This window comes from Gavia stellata, chromosome 18, assembly GCF_030936135.1.
Source record: "Gavia stellata isolate bGavSte3 chromosome 18, bGavSte3.hap2, whole genome shotgun sequence".
Taxonomy (NCBI): Eukaryota; Metazoa; Chordata; class Aves; order Gaviiformes; family Gaviidae; genus Gavia; species Gavia stellata.
The window spans coordinates 4,447,295-4,461,475 of record NC_082611.1 but is presented as its reverse complement, the minus strand read 5'-3'; the positions used below and the strand labels follow the sequence as shown (position 1 = coordinate 4,461,475).

The window sequence follows — 14,181 nt, the reverse complement described above, 5'->3', positions numbered from 1 at the left end:
GGATTAGGTGTAAAAGTGCTTTAGAAGAGACCCTGCTTCATATGCATAAATTAATTGGGTCCTAATGTGGGGCAAACGGCCACCACGGGCACCGGCAGTGCCTTTTCCAGCTCTCCAGCGACATGGGGACCGAGCAACCATCACCGTGCTCCTCTGGGATCAGGACACGGGATGCTTTAATTAGAAAAACTACTTTTTTTGTGCATCTCTAGAGGGAGGTTGAGCTGCTCTGGGGAAGCACTGGGGAAGCGGCACAGCAGCATCTCACCCTCGCTGGTCCCCACGGATGCCCCACCCCATCCCACGGGGAGAAGCGGGTGGCTCCAACCCCCCAGAGCGGAGCACCGAAGCCAAAATTGCCATGGCGGCTGCTGCCTGCGCCCCGGGCAGGAGAGCCGGGGCTGGCAGTGATCAGAGGAGAGCAGCTCCAATTAACCAGGCAAGCAGATGCCTGTAGGTCGCTCGCACGCCCACGACGCAGCAGCAGGCAGGTACAGCCCAGCAGCCTCGCCGTTCCGGCAGGCACCGGTCCCGGTTCTCCGGCCACCGTGGGATGACAGCAGCGGTGCCGCCCCAAACACCTCCTCCGCTTTGCTTGCCCTGTGGCACAGGCCAGTAGGCACATACCGATACTCTTTAGAAAAGGGGCATGTTTTTCTCTCCATCACGGTCAGCGCTACAGGGACACTATTTTCTTGCAGCTTAAGGACATGACAGTGGAAGCGAGCAGTTGCGGTCCCAGGGCTCTGCGTAACACCATCTACTGCAGCATGATGTTACTCACCTCCAGCACATGCAGGAAAGAAGGAAAAAAGTCAAATAGCCCTGCCCTTTCTCTTTTATTTTGCTTTAGGTCAGCAGAGCATCAGCAAACAGCAGCCCCGCTGCCCAAGCGCCCGTAAGGGACAGCCCTGCCCGACCGTGGGAAAAGCCACGTGGGATGCCCCATGCCGGACCACGGTCCAAAGTCAGGGCAGCCGCACGGACCCCAGCTCCGGTCTGCGTCTCCATTTACACTGAGGAAGCACCTGCCTCAGATTCGTTTTACCTGGTGAAATCTGACGCTTTCCAGATGCCGTATACAGCCTCGTCAGCAGCAGTGTGCTACGAGAAGGCGCACGCAGCAGAGCAGAGCCCTTTGTGTTAACCCATGGGCACAAACAAAGGATTTTCACCGGCACTTCCTTCAGCCGCGTGTTCAGGCATTGCTTTGTCGCACTTTTAAGTACATAGCTTCAGATCCAAGAAATAAAAACCGAGAATCACTTTGCAATTCATCAGCTCTGGCATTTTAATATTAAATAAGCGATACCCAGCTCCGGCACACATGGCCAGGGCTACACGCCTCCTTGCAGCACATGGAGCACAACCAGACTTTAACTACTTAACTCCCTTCTTCCCTAGGTGGCCCAGAGGAGAAATGCATAAATCCTCTGGTGAACAGATCCTGGGTGGAGGAAGAGGTTCTGCTTCCTGGAGAGCAGCTTTTCCTTTCAAATTAAGTTTATCTGTCACATCACCTCCCACTGCATCTGAGGAAGCAAAACCCTGAGCCCACCCAGGGTTATTTTGAAGAGTCAAACCCACCAGAGCAGGGAGGAGGAAGCTGCCACCCCCATCTTGCATGGAGCAAAGCCCTTGAGATAGCTTCAAACCCCAGGGACTGAAGGGTCCTAGCAGAACCTTCTACAACCCACCAACACTACAAGGGTGGAGCAGGGTCCAGCAGCTTGTTATGAACCTGCAGCACACGTTTGTGCAATGCATCCACTCACAGAGCAGTACATATAGCTGCAGGGATGGACACAGGGCAGCAGAGCTTGCTGCAAGCTGGACTCCAAAGCCACGTCAATTCTGTCCTTACCTTCTGCTCAGCCTACAGCTAGAAACCAAAGTTTGAAGGCTTGGAGAGAGGGAGGGACACCTCTCAGCAAGGGGTAGTGACATGCAATAGAAGCCCAAAATACAGGTCCTCTAGTGAAGGGCAGCTCTAGGCAGAGCCAGATCAATGGACTCGAGGCTAGCGGAGAGCACCTGGGAAGCTGCAGCGGGAGGTGAATTAGCTCCACACAGCTTTGCTGCTGAAGGACCTGCCTTTACTCCTGTGTCCAGACCAAATACTTCCATGGGGAGTAGCACACACAGGGGGGTGAGAGTGACCCACCTGCCCTGGCCCATTTCCTTCTCTGGTAGAAGGATCTCCTCTCCCATGGAGGCAGTTTCACCTGCAGAAAGGTGAAACACTTCTCAAATAGCTTTTCAGAGATGCTTCACCCACTCTAAGTCTAGCCTAGAAGTTTCAGCACAAGCAATGAGACCCAACTGGAAGGTAACACACTGCTCTCCAGCAGAGCTTAATGCTATTAGCAGAAAGTTTTGGCTGCACTTTCCACCCAGGAAACATGCCCAGGAGCTCCACTATGTTTCTACAGGGCCTTAAGACACTATGGAAGAACATATAGTGTTTGCAACAGCAGCTTATGAGAAAAAAATTCAAAGGCAAGAAGTACAAAGCCAGAAGTGCAATTTATTGACAAGTTTCAAAAGTAAAAAGACTCAGGGTCTTCGTTCCTCTTGGTTTGGATGCCTGAGCTCTGCCAAGACTCCTCCACCCACCAGCTCAGAGCTGTGTAGTGCTTCATCTTCAGAAGTTGAAGTCTTGCTTCTCCACTGAGAAATCATATAGTCCATCTTGGCCAGTCCCAGGCTGCAGATCTGGATTTTCCTGGGAGGAAGTTGATAGCCATCAGTTAAGGTTCTGCATCTTAATAAACCTAAGCTGTTGGCACCAGAGTTTGCCTGAAGCTTTTTACAGCAGCTTGCTGTTTTATTCTTGTTTTAAAAAATTCTGCTGCTGTAACAAGCCATTAAGCTCAGCTTGACTCTAACAGGATGCTCAGAGACTAGCCCAAGTTCTCCTGTTCTTTACAGCACGCTGAAGCTGCAGTGTCCCTGCATCTCACACACAAAAGCAGCCAAGTCTACAGGCTGAGACACCAGAGGCAGAAGAAAAGAGTGGCTGGAGTGGCAGAACTCACTCAAATTAAATAGCCTGCTTGGAACAGCAACAAGCCAGGACTGCTTTGGAGAGATGTTCACCCCGGCATCCAGCCCCTCAGGCAGGTGCCAGTGTGTAGGAGGGCTTCCTCCACACCCTCTTGCAGGGACATCCCACAGACCCTGTTTTGGACAGAGGACTAACAGACACGAACCGCAGCAGCAGGGAGCACACATCTAGAGTGAGCCTCAGCTCTGAGATCTGCCAAACTGCTAAGCCTCTTCACTGATGTTTCCCCATCTGCAAGACTAAGGCTAGGACCAAGCATGGCATCTGTGGCAGTCATGGGACTCTCACAACTGTGTCTGGTGTTCTATCCTCTTTTTCCATAAATTCATTAGCATGAGAGGGTCAGGTAATCCAAAGGTAACCTGAGCATGGTTATCAGCCGAGGAGGAGGCTTCTGTTCATAGTGACAAGCTAGCTCAGCTCCAAAGGAGGAAACTTCTCTACATTTGATATTCATATCAGCAACTGCAGAGACTCCAGCTGATACCAGTTTAAATTCCAGCAGCAAGATACTATCAAGGCATCCATATCTGTTGTGCAACTCATCAGCTGACAACTCAGAGCTTTTAGACCTTTAAAAGCAACTGAAACAAGCTGCAGGGACTACTCCAGTCATGTAGAGGTATCTTCCAAAAACCTATTTCAGCATCCTTAAAGTTCATGCTTCATTCCAGTGTGTAATAACTTCATGTTTTCAGATGAGAAACAGCAAGAGCTCACATACCTCACCAGAAAAGTATTTCTCTATGATATTCAGTGCAGCTCGGTAGACCATGTTGTTGTCGTGGGTTTGCAAGGCTTCAATTTTGTCCAGACCATCAAGCTCTTCCACCAGCAGACACAACCTTTCTGTCTCTCCCAGCTTCTCAGCTGCCTGTGACAGCAGATAACCAAGCAAGAAAGTGTAACCTCACGTCAGTAACAGGTCTGAGATAGTCTTTACTGTGAGACCCTGATCTACAAGTCAAATGACCACAGTCCTGCATTTATGGTCCCTACTGGTTTGTGTTTAGCAGAGATCCCAGGGATATGACTACTATGCATATGATACATCAGTCCCTGCTGGGATTACTGCACAGGGGCTTGACCACCAACCAAACAAGCCAGCCAAACTCTACTCAGCTACGTCCACACATGGAGAAGCAGCAGGTGACCTGCCACCCACTATTTCATTTGCAAAAGCCATTTCACTGGTTCAAAGGTGCTACAAGAAACAGGCTTTCAAGTGAGGCAAGTAGACAACAGCTGGCAAGGAACAGAGCTGAAATGTCCCCAAGACCACCTGATTTCTCTGCAGGTGCATTTCTGCAAGACCTTCACCTCTGTCCAGCTTGGAGATTAAGGCGTAACCTCTTTTCCTTTCCAGAAGGAGACTAAAGTCACAGGAGGTGAAGAGGAACACTTTGGGATCTTAACCTTGTCAAGCTCTTTGGACAACCCAAAAGTGTTCAAGAACAAGTTAGACAACATGCAGTCTAACTCTTACTCCTGCAAGATCAGTAGCTGCTGCAGGAGAAGCTGTTCCAGCCACACAACGGCTCACATCTTGCTGCCCTCTTAGGGAAGGAACGCAAGAGATAGCAGGAGATCTTACCAGGAAGAGATTTGAAATGGTATCCAGGATGACCAGGATAGTTTTGCTGTCTTTGGCCAAGAGCAGGTTGAGCAGAGGTTTGAGGACCCCAGACTGGACGAGCTCCACCACTTGCTCCACAGTGCCTCCTGTCGTGAAGTTGGCCACTGCCCACACAGCCTCCTTCTGGGCTTTGAAGTCTCCCTAGAATAGCAGCACAGTGAAGGCACTCCCAAGCTTTACCATCCCCAAGATCAGCGCAAGGTGAGGATAGCCATTTCCCTTGTATTCAGTTTGGACTGACCCACCTTCCCCAGCACTTTGAGTGATGGGTGGACACATGGCAGAGCTGCCAAGAGCAGCTCCAAGCCATGCTTTCATGCAGGCGAATGACGAGTTGAGAGCTCAGGCTGTTCCAAGGATCAACAGCTTTGAAAGAGACTTCTCAGGCAGCTCTTGGGCACATGCTGAGCATTCACAAATGAGGCATCATAGACCTCATGAACCTCAGCATCGCTTCTGCAGCAGCTATGTCCAGCACTGCACCCATCCCTTACCTTATCGAGCAGCTCCACCAGAGGTGGCAATAACCCACAGGTGATGAGTTGTTGGATCTGCCGGCAAGGTCCTGCTGCAATGTTACTGAGCGTCCACGCAGCTTCCTTCTGTATAGTTGGCTTGGCATGTTGCAGGAGACGGGGCAGGACAGCCAAGACACCAGCATCGATAGCTGCCTGGGTCTGCTCATCAGTCCCCGTGACTACATTCCCAATGGCACGGAGAGCTGGAGTCTAGACAGAGATTAAAGGAGATGAGGAGAATCCTTACCTCAAGGGAAACAAGCCAGAAAGTCCAGCAAGATCCCTCACTAAGTGCTTGATCCTTCAAATAAAGAAAGCATCATGGGTGATTACTGTTGTATTTACAGACCTATCGTCCTCCTATTTTGCTCTAAGCAGCTTTACAGTCTCTATCCAGTCTGCCAGCCACAGCAAGCTGGAACAGAGCAGCAGCTTGACCAACAACCAAGTAATACTGCAGTCTGAGGAGCAGCAGACCACACTAGCCACGTGTAGTATGAAGAGATGCCTTCTCTCCTCAGATGTTACTACATTAGGGACCAGAGGCTGGAGACCCAATTGTTTCCTACCATAACAATCAACTCCGGGCTGGCCATGAGTTCCACCAGCCTTGGGAGAATCCCTGTATCCACAACAATTTGGATGCGATCATTGGAGCCATCAGTCAGATAGGAAACAGCCCAGCAGGAGTCAGAAATGATGTCCTTGTCCTCATGTTTCATGAGGCAGATGAGGACTGGCAGCATCTTTTTCACCGCATCCAGAGGAGGATAGGGGTTCTTGTTCCTACAGAGGTTTGATAGTGTCCATGTGATGTTCCTCAGGAACCCAACCTGAAAGACAAGGGAGGTGTAAGGTCCTCACTGTAGTAACAAATGAGGAAGAGGCAGCACCCTGCTTCTAGCCCCTCAGCTCAAAGATATTATCCAGTAGCCAGAATCAGCCTTCTTAAGGGCTGAGGCTTTTTTGAAGAAAGGAGATGAAACAGGTGAGTGACTAAGACAGCAGATTCACCCCCTCCCTCCCCAATATTAAATTCCAATAACTTCAGCTCTAGTGGTGTGACAAGCTACTATGACTAACAAAGGTGCCAAGCAGCTTATTTGCTGGGTCCTTGGACAAATTACAGACCATTCTTCAGACACAATCCAGAATTTGTTTTTTTAGTAATATTAGCATTAAGAGATATTAGCAGCTCATTCTTCTAGAGTAGGGCACCGCAAGATTTGATTAAGTTGCATCACTCAGTTCATCCCAGTAAGGATGCTCCCAGGAGAGCAGTGGAGATACATTTAAAGCATTGCAGCTACCAAGGTGTGTGTATATACGAACAAGTGTTTTGTCATGTTTCTTCCACAGGGCACCCTAAGAGGCAAGGGCAAGTTGGGCTACAAACAGAGCAACCAGAAAAGTTAAGTGTTTTTTTAGAAAAACCCCACCATCTTGCAATATAAACTCACAGAAGGCCTAGAGGGTGTTTTTTTAACACTAGCCTGAAAGGACAGAGTTATGCCTACAGAAAGCATACCGCTTCCACCACACCCAGGGATGAGAAATCTGGAGGCACTGGTATTACTGTTAACAGCCCCCAAGAGCTTCTCCCTCCACTTTATGCTTCTCTAAGAAGGTCCTTCTCCCCCAGAGACCAAGAAAGCAGTGGGGCAGGTGCAATTGCAGAAGGACAGAGATAAACCACAAATCCAGCAGCTTAGAGCTACCCAAAAGCAGCAGGAGGAAGCTTGAAGGGCAGGCTCAGCCCTTCCACATGCATACACAAGTCTACCTTGCACCAGTTTAATCTTATTCCTAGCCTGAGATGGTCAAAGGTGAATAGGAAAGCCAAGACTAGAAGACATCACATTGACTTGAAGACTATCTGCTTGGCATCCCCAGCTTCCTATATAGCTGAGAAGCAGGGTCATTAGAAGCAGTTTAGGACAGGGTCTCATTCAATTATACAAACAGCAAGCTGTTTGTAAGGCAGATGATAAACCACCATTCACCCATTACCCAAGTGATTAAGAGCTGTTAAGTCAAGAAAATGAAGGTTATTTACTGGAGTTACAGGTGACACAAGAGCCAGCAAGGGAGGAATCACATTGCACTTGATAAGAGCATCTCTGTATAGAGGACCATCACCTGTACAGATGAAAAAGGGTTGTTTATTGCATCTGCCCAAGTCACAAGACAGTCAACATCAAATAGCAATCAGACCCACAGGCACACACCAGGGCTGGGTGACCAGGCTCACCACCAGCCACACACCATTAAGTATTTTCAGGTGGGGAGGATTTACCAGCTAGACTGGAGTGCCATGACAGCTAGGTCACAGCAGGCTAACCAGACATGACCCATTCTGTTCTCCCTACTGACAACACTAGTGGGTTAGGCCATCCCAGCAGGATGGAGTCTTGCACTTGGCTTTGGCCAAAATCCTCTTGCAGAACCAACACGAGGTCCCAAAGGCTGCCAGGCCATGTGAAGGGACTGAAGGGTTAAGGGTTTCAATAGGGGCAGCAGCTTGGAGATGAGGCTATCTTGAGGAACATCAATATTTTTAGCACCCCAGCACTGGCTTGGGCAGTGACCCTCTGCACATCCCCAGGCCTGGAGACCTCTGCTTACCTGCGATGTTGCCCAGTGCCCACACAGACTGCTCGCTGATGTGCATGTGCGGGGAGGACAGGAGGGAGATGAAGGCTGGGATGGCACCTCCCTCCACCACCGCCTTGGTGTGGTCAGAGGTGCCAGAGGCGATGTTAGTCAGTGCCCAGGCTGCTTCGAACTGCAGAGGAGCATTGTCAGCATGGGTCAGGAATTCAACCAGCCTGGGGATGATCCCCAGCTCGATGATCTGATTGATAGGGGGGTCCTTCTGCCTGGACAGCATTCTCCTGCAAGAGAGGACACCACACAGCCTGCCATGAGAAACCCTGCGTGGTGCTGTGATAGATCATAACCCTGTGGCCAGGTAGAAGGTTGTGGCCTGCAAGAGGAGCAGCACCTGTAAGAGATGCTTGTTCAGCATCCCACATCAGCAAATCCCCTAGCAAAGGGGTTGCCCTAGAGAGGCTTTACAGGACATGCTGAAGCAACAGCAGGTTGTTAAAATGCAATACTTCACACATCCTTCTGGGACCATGACAACATTATTCCACACTCCCCACCTTGCAGGAGCTTCAGATAGTGAAAAAAAAAAATCTATATCTGCAATTAGTTGTCTTACAGCCTGCAAGCCTGCCTCTGCCACCCCCCAGCTCAGGACCACTGGCCAGCCCTGCATGGACCAGAACTCACATTTAAAATGAAGTTTCACAGACTGCTTTTCCAGCTAAAAAAATGAATCACCAACTCTCCCACTGCTGCTCCCTGCCTCACACCAGTGCAGAAGCGTGTGCAGCTGCCAGGGAGATGGGATCAGGGCATTGAGCATGTCAAAGAAAGCCAGAAAGAAATGCTTTTGGACAGATCTGCTTCCCAGCCTGGTTTGCTCAGCAGCCACGAGCTCTGGCAGAGGGTAGCACAGAGGTGTGAACCCACAGCTCAGAGCTGCATCGGTGCTGCCACTGGGAAGCCACCACAGTGCGGTGTGCTGTCAGGGCACCCCAGGCATGGGCAGCCTTGGTTTGGGCAGGCAGAGAGCCAGCTCTGCTCTGTGCAGCACATTAGGGTGCGGGTCATGACTTGTCCCTTTAGGAAGGGTCTGCTCCGGCCACCCTCTAGCACATGGGCAGATTGCTGATGTGGCAGCTCAAGCCAACCAAGGAAGCACCAACAGCAATTCAGCCTCTCCTGGACCCTCAGGAGACATCCCTGTGCCAGGTGGGTGACAATGGGACCCTGTGATCCTTCCTACCCCCATCCAGGTGGGGACAGCCCTGCTCAGCCAGGCTCTCCAGCCCTTGTCCTGCCCAAGCCTTTGGCACTTGATTTCTTGTGGGATCCAAGATAATCCCTGCTCCAGCACAGTCACAGCAAGGGGGGGCAGCTCCAGGAGCCACAGCCAACCTCTCGGTTGGGTTCAACCACACAAGTCCCTGCAACAGTCACTGCCCAGGACTGCGGTAGAGCCAAGCAAGGCACAAAACAGGTACCAGCTGAGGTCCCTCAGGGCACTTTGGGTTACCAGGCTCCTTCCCACTTTGTCATCTCTTCAGAGAGCTCTTCAAACAAGAGCCTTCTGCCAATGGGACCCACTGCAGCTCCATCAGCCACCTCCCTCCCAGCACAGGGCAGCATACCTGGTGGCCTGCGTAGCCTGCAGCTGCAGCTCTGCATTGCTCCCATTCACAGCTTCAATGATTTCCTCCAAGGACAGCTGAATAATCTGTGTCACAGGGAATGATTCAGAGTCAGATGGCAAGCCAGGACTCCCTCCAGTTTAATCTCCGCAGTCAATCAGCTGTCTAGACCCAAGTCAGTCACCACCGCATATCTAAGCAATGTCTGTTCTTTATGCAATGCAGTTTCGAGATGAGGCAGAGGAAGAGAATCCACAAAAGCCTTCGAGGCAACTAATCCTTATAATCAAGGATGGAGCTCAGTAATTACCCCTTGCTGCACAGGGAGCCAGACAGGAGCTTCACCAGCTGCCAGTGAGCTGGAGCACCAGCCAGTTCTACCTGCCATTGAGGGAAGCCACACAGGACATCTCCATGCAAAATAACTCGGGAAGAGGCTGGGCAGTCTCAAAGACTCCCCAGCACTGGGCATGGCAATCAGGAATGACACTGCCCAGTTAACCCAGGTCACCTGAGCTGGACTTGGTGGTGCCCCAAGTAGATGATACCTACTGCATATACCACAGCACTGATCCCACCCAGGTGCAGAGCACCCAGTGCTCACCTCATTTCTTTTGTCTTCTCTTGGAGAGAGACTCTCATCCATCAAACTGAACGAAATACTCCTGCGCTTCAGGATCTGCTCATCCTTCTTGGCCTTTCGCAGCTCAATGTTCACCTCCACTCTCTGCCTCCGCAGGGCCTGGAGGGGGGGAGAAGGGCACCACCCCACTGGTGTCTGGATCACCCAATTCCCCAAGGAGCTCACCTCTACAACCCTCTGCCCCAGGTTTCCTACACAAGGAGGGCAGAGAACCAGCATCTGCTCTCAGGTAGCTTCTTACTATGGCCTGGAGGGTTGTGTAGGAGATGGGACAGAGTAAAGCCTCTCCCATAGTGCCTCCCAAGGACATGGGCTGCCGGATGAACCAGCAACCAGTGGGTGTTTTTTTAAAGTAGATTTGCTGAACCTGAAAGGCAAACCCTCATCTCTTCTACTGGCTTAAAGCAAGTGACAGATCCCATGGTCTGACATCCCATACCAGCCCCCTCTCTGCAGGCTGAGGCTGAACCATCTCCCTTCCCCAGCACAGCTCGAAGTCACCCACCCAGAACTCGCATCCCCCTTGCCTGTGCCACCATGCTCCTCACAGCCCAGCCAGCTCCACACCACCTCTCAAAAGCTAATGAGCATCCCTGCTGGCAAAGCCATACTCCCCCCCACCTTTGCTACCCCGTACAGGTAGATTTGGGGGCAATCGCCCTTCAGAAGCCTTTACGTGAGCTCCTGCCAACAGACAAACCCCAGCAGGCTCTGCCGTTGGGTGAAGGGGGTGGTGGCAGTGGGTACTTACAGCTGCATCCTTGCCCTTGTTCTTGAACTTCCTCATCCTCTCGCTGTGCTCGTTCACGACCGGCATCTCAGCAGGTTTGAGCGGTGCCAGCTGAAAGCCTTCACGTGTTTTTGGGGTTCAGGACAGAGTAGGGTCAGGTCACAAGTCCACAGGAACATCCACCTCCATCCACAGAGGGGTCTGGGACCCCCCCCAACTCCCACCAACAGCCTGTGCCACTCTGTCTCCTCCACCCCTTGTCAGGAAGGGAGGTGCTGGAGGTCCCCTGCCCTAAGCAGAGCTCAGTAGGATGCTCACACACTGCAGCTGAGCCACCAAACAAAACACAAGCACAAACTACCACTTAATACCAGGCTACAAAAATTACAGCTGCTGCAAAGCCCTGAGGAAGCCAGACACACTTCCCATCGTCACAGCAACACCGCCGTCCTCCGGTCCTGATCCCAGGGCTTTTAGGTTGGCTTGGACACACAGCCCAAGCCTGGCAAGGCTTCTTGCTTCCAAAAGTGTCAGCTTAAGGTCTGATTTAAGGACAAGTGGCCACATCCTACTCTCTCACCCCACCACACAGCCCAGCTTGGCTTCCTACACCAGGGCCCCCCGATAGGAAAGACACAAGGTCACATGCAGTGGCATGAAGTGACCAATTAAGCAAAGAGTTCTACGGGAAACCCAGCTACTAGTAAGGATTGCCAGGTGAAAAACATTGAATAGGGACAGGTAAAAATAATTTCTAAGCCTCTCCTAGTAAGAACCACTGACACACACACAAATAAGACCAAGAGCAGGCCTTCAGACTGTTTTTGTCTGAAAAAGCAAGGCTTCCACCCAGCAGAGGTGTTTTCAGAGCAGCCAGACACCACCAAGGGTCCCCTAAAGCCAGGTTGTGCATAAACACACTCAGGGGCTGATCACACACAGGTGGTTCCTCTCCACCCTCCCTCCAGGATTACAGCCAACACCTGCAGCTCAGATCAGCCTTCAGGCACTTCCCCTTACCCCATCTTTCTAAGTTTAAGGGTTTTGGGGGGGTTTTTTGGTCCTCCCTCTCCCTATTTCCAGCATGCAAGGCTGGGTACCAGCAGCATCAGCTCTTTACCCCAACACAGCAGCCACCAAGCTGCAGACCCCCCCAGAGGGACCAGGACAAGCCACCTCTTGGCTCAAGCCAATTATAGCCCACAGCTTTAAGCCCTATGCTCAAACCTCAAGGACTGCTTCAGCCTCCCTGCCTCTGCTTCCCCTCCAACAGAAGAGAACAGTAACACCCTAAAAGGCCTCTTCTTTTGGGGGAGCTTCCTTCACCCCCCCAGTAGAGGTGCACCACAACTCCCATACTGACACCAGCCAAGCAGGAGACCCAGCACAGCCCCAAACAGCCAGGAGAGTCCAACCAGCACCCCCACACTCATCATAGGGTGGAAGGGAACAACCCAACACTCCAAAGACAAGAAAACCACTCACCCCAACTCTCTCTCATACTCCTTCCCTCTCAGACTGCCTCTTTTATTGCCCCCATGGAGCCACGTACCCCCCAGTTCCCCCCCACGATTGGTTCTTCCCAGGACAACCTCCCCGTTATCTCCAGCTGCTCCTGTGCCACGGCCACCTGGATGCACCTGGAGGCGGATGGATGGTGATGCGTCCCCTCCTCAGCTGCCCTCCTGCCTGGGCCACCCTGCTCACCCCCCCACACCTCCTCCAGACATTGGGCTTTGCCCACTTTGGTCTTCTTTGTGGCCAGAGCCGTCGTGGGAGATGCCAGCCTGCACCCGTACAACGTCCCGTGACACAGGGGAAAGTCTGGGTGCTGCCTCCCCATCGCTGCGCAGGGGAAAGGCAGTCTGGGGATGCCCCTTTTTTGTCCGGGTAGCTGGAAGGTCCTTGTCGTGGGGGATGCAGGCCAGGAGAGCAGCCACCTTTGGTTAGTGGGGACCGGAGCCCGGCAGTAGGTGAGGGGAATCGGCCGCACAGAGGTTGCAAGTGGGATGAAACAGGATTGGAGCAGCAGCAGCAGGCGCTGAGCTGCTGGTTGGCACAGGCGGGAGCCCAGCAGGGCTGTGGCAGGAGGTAGCATGGAGAGAAACCCAGCAGGAACCTATTACCTCCATGAGTCCTTTAGATTTAGACTGGATATTAGGAAAAATTTCTTTCCTGAGAGAGTGGTGAAGCACTGGAAGAGGCTGCCCAGGGAGGTGGTGGAGTCACCATCCCTGGAGGTGTTCAAGGAACATGTGGACGTGGCACTTTGGGACATGGTTTAGTGGGCATGGGGGGGTTGGGGTGATGGCTGGACTTGATGATCTTACAGGTCTTTTCCAACCTTAGTGATTCTGTGATTTTGGCCAGGAGCTGCTGTGCAGCTCTTATCACGCTACGTTACGTGCCTATCGCAGTCTCCATCAGCTTTTGTCAAGAGATCGTTTGCATTTACGGTGCCCTAACGCCATTTCCACGCCGATGCTCAGGCTGCTTGCACAGCTTGTCCTCCTGCCCGTGCCACCACTCCAGCCAAGGGGGACGGCAGCATCCCGGCCCTCAAAATAACCACTCGCAGCGGGGCTTGGCTTCAGCACTGCGGGCAGTTTTGGGGACTCTAAGTGCTGAAGGCACCCTGGTTTTGCAAGCCCTCCAAACCATCGCCCTTTTTAGCAAAGCCCCATAAAACCCCCTCCGTACCCCTCTGTGTGTGCAGAGGTGCCAGCCTGGTCCAGCCGATGGGGAGAGGAGGAGCAGTGTTTGCCAAATGGGTGGGTAAAGCAGCTATTGAAATATTTAATTAAAACCTGATTTTAAATTGCTTGACATCTTTTTCTGCGAGGGAGATGGGGAGCAGAGTCATTCAGAGGGGCGCCTGGGCTCACTGCAGGAAGGCGGGGGGGAGATGGTGGGGGAGGGCAGGCGAGAGCAGCACCCACCGCCGGGGTCTGCACCCTCCGCACCCCGGGAGCACAACCTGGGTCTTCGTACCCCGCCAGCCGTGTGCACGGGAGCCACTTCAAACTAAATTATATGAGTTACAGGGAACAACTAGTTCACTGTCTGGCTATTTCCAGCATGGAAATACCTATGGAAATATGCTATGCAATATCCAGGCTGCTTTAAATCATGGATTCAAATCCCAGGGTCATACTAGTTCTCCCTTTCAAGGCAAATGAAAGGAGTTGTACAAAGCTTTGTGCAGAAGGTGATGGGGAGGATGTGTCGAGAGAAGACCTTCAGCTAAATCTGTTGTTTGTGGGCATTAAAAAGCCAGTTGTGCTAATCCTAGATGCCGTATTTTTAAGCATCAAGTGCCACCGGTTGCATTATCTTGTTTCTTGGC

General features: G+C 51.9%; 1 protein-coding gene across 1 annotated transcript; it reads right to left on the bottom strand.

Annotated features, from left to right (window-relative positions):
- Nucleotides 1-2,644: 2,644 nt before the first annotated feature.
- KPNA7 (karyopherin subunit alpha 7) lies at nucleotides 2,645-10,922 on the bottom strand. Its single transcript, XM_009814194.2, has 10 exons — nucleotides 10,857-10,922; nucleotides 10,067-10,204; nucleotides 9,463-9,548; nucleotides 7,847-8,115; nucleotides 7,278-7,360; nucleotides 5,791-6,054; nucleotides 5,198-5,431; nucleotides 4,662-4,844; nucleotides 3,792-3,941; nucleotides 2,645-2,725 (listed from the first exon to the last, which is right to left on the bottom strand). The coding sequence occupies exons 1-10, from the start codon at nucleotides 10,920-10,922 to the stop codon at nucleotides 2,645-2,647; spliced, it is 1,554 nt and encodes a 517-aa protein (XP_009812496.1).
- Between the last annotated feature and the right edge of the window lie 3,259 nt (nucleotides 10,923-14,181).

Bases quoted from the DNA above. Each gene is read 5' to 3' on its own strand.
- KPNA7 (XM_009814194.2), bottom strand. From the start codon at position 10,922: ATGCCGGTCGTGAACGAGCACAGCGAGAGGATGAGGAAGTTCAAGAAC. The intron at 9,549-10,066 runs GTGAGCACTGGG...CCTGTGACACAG, and splicing joins GAGAAGACAAAAGAAATGAG to ATTATTCAGCTGTCCTTGGA. The intron at 8,116-9,462 runs GTATGCTGCCCT...CCTCTCTTGCAG, and splicing joins CAGGCTACGCAGGCCACCAG to GAGAATGCTGTCCAGGCAGA.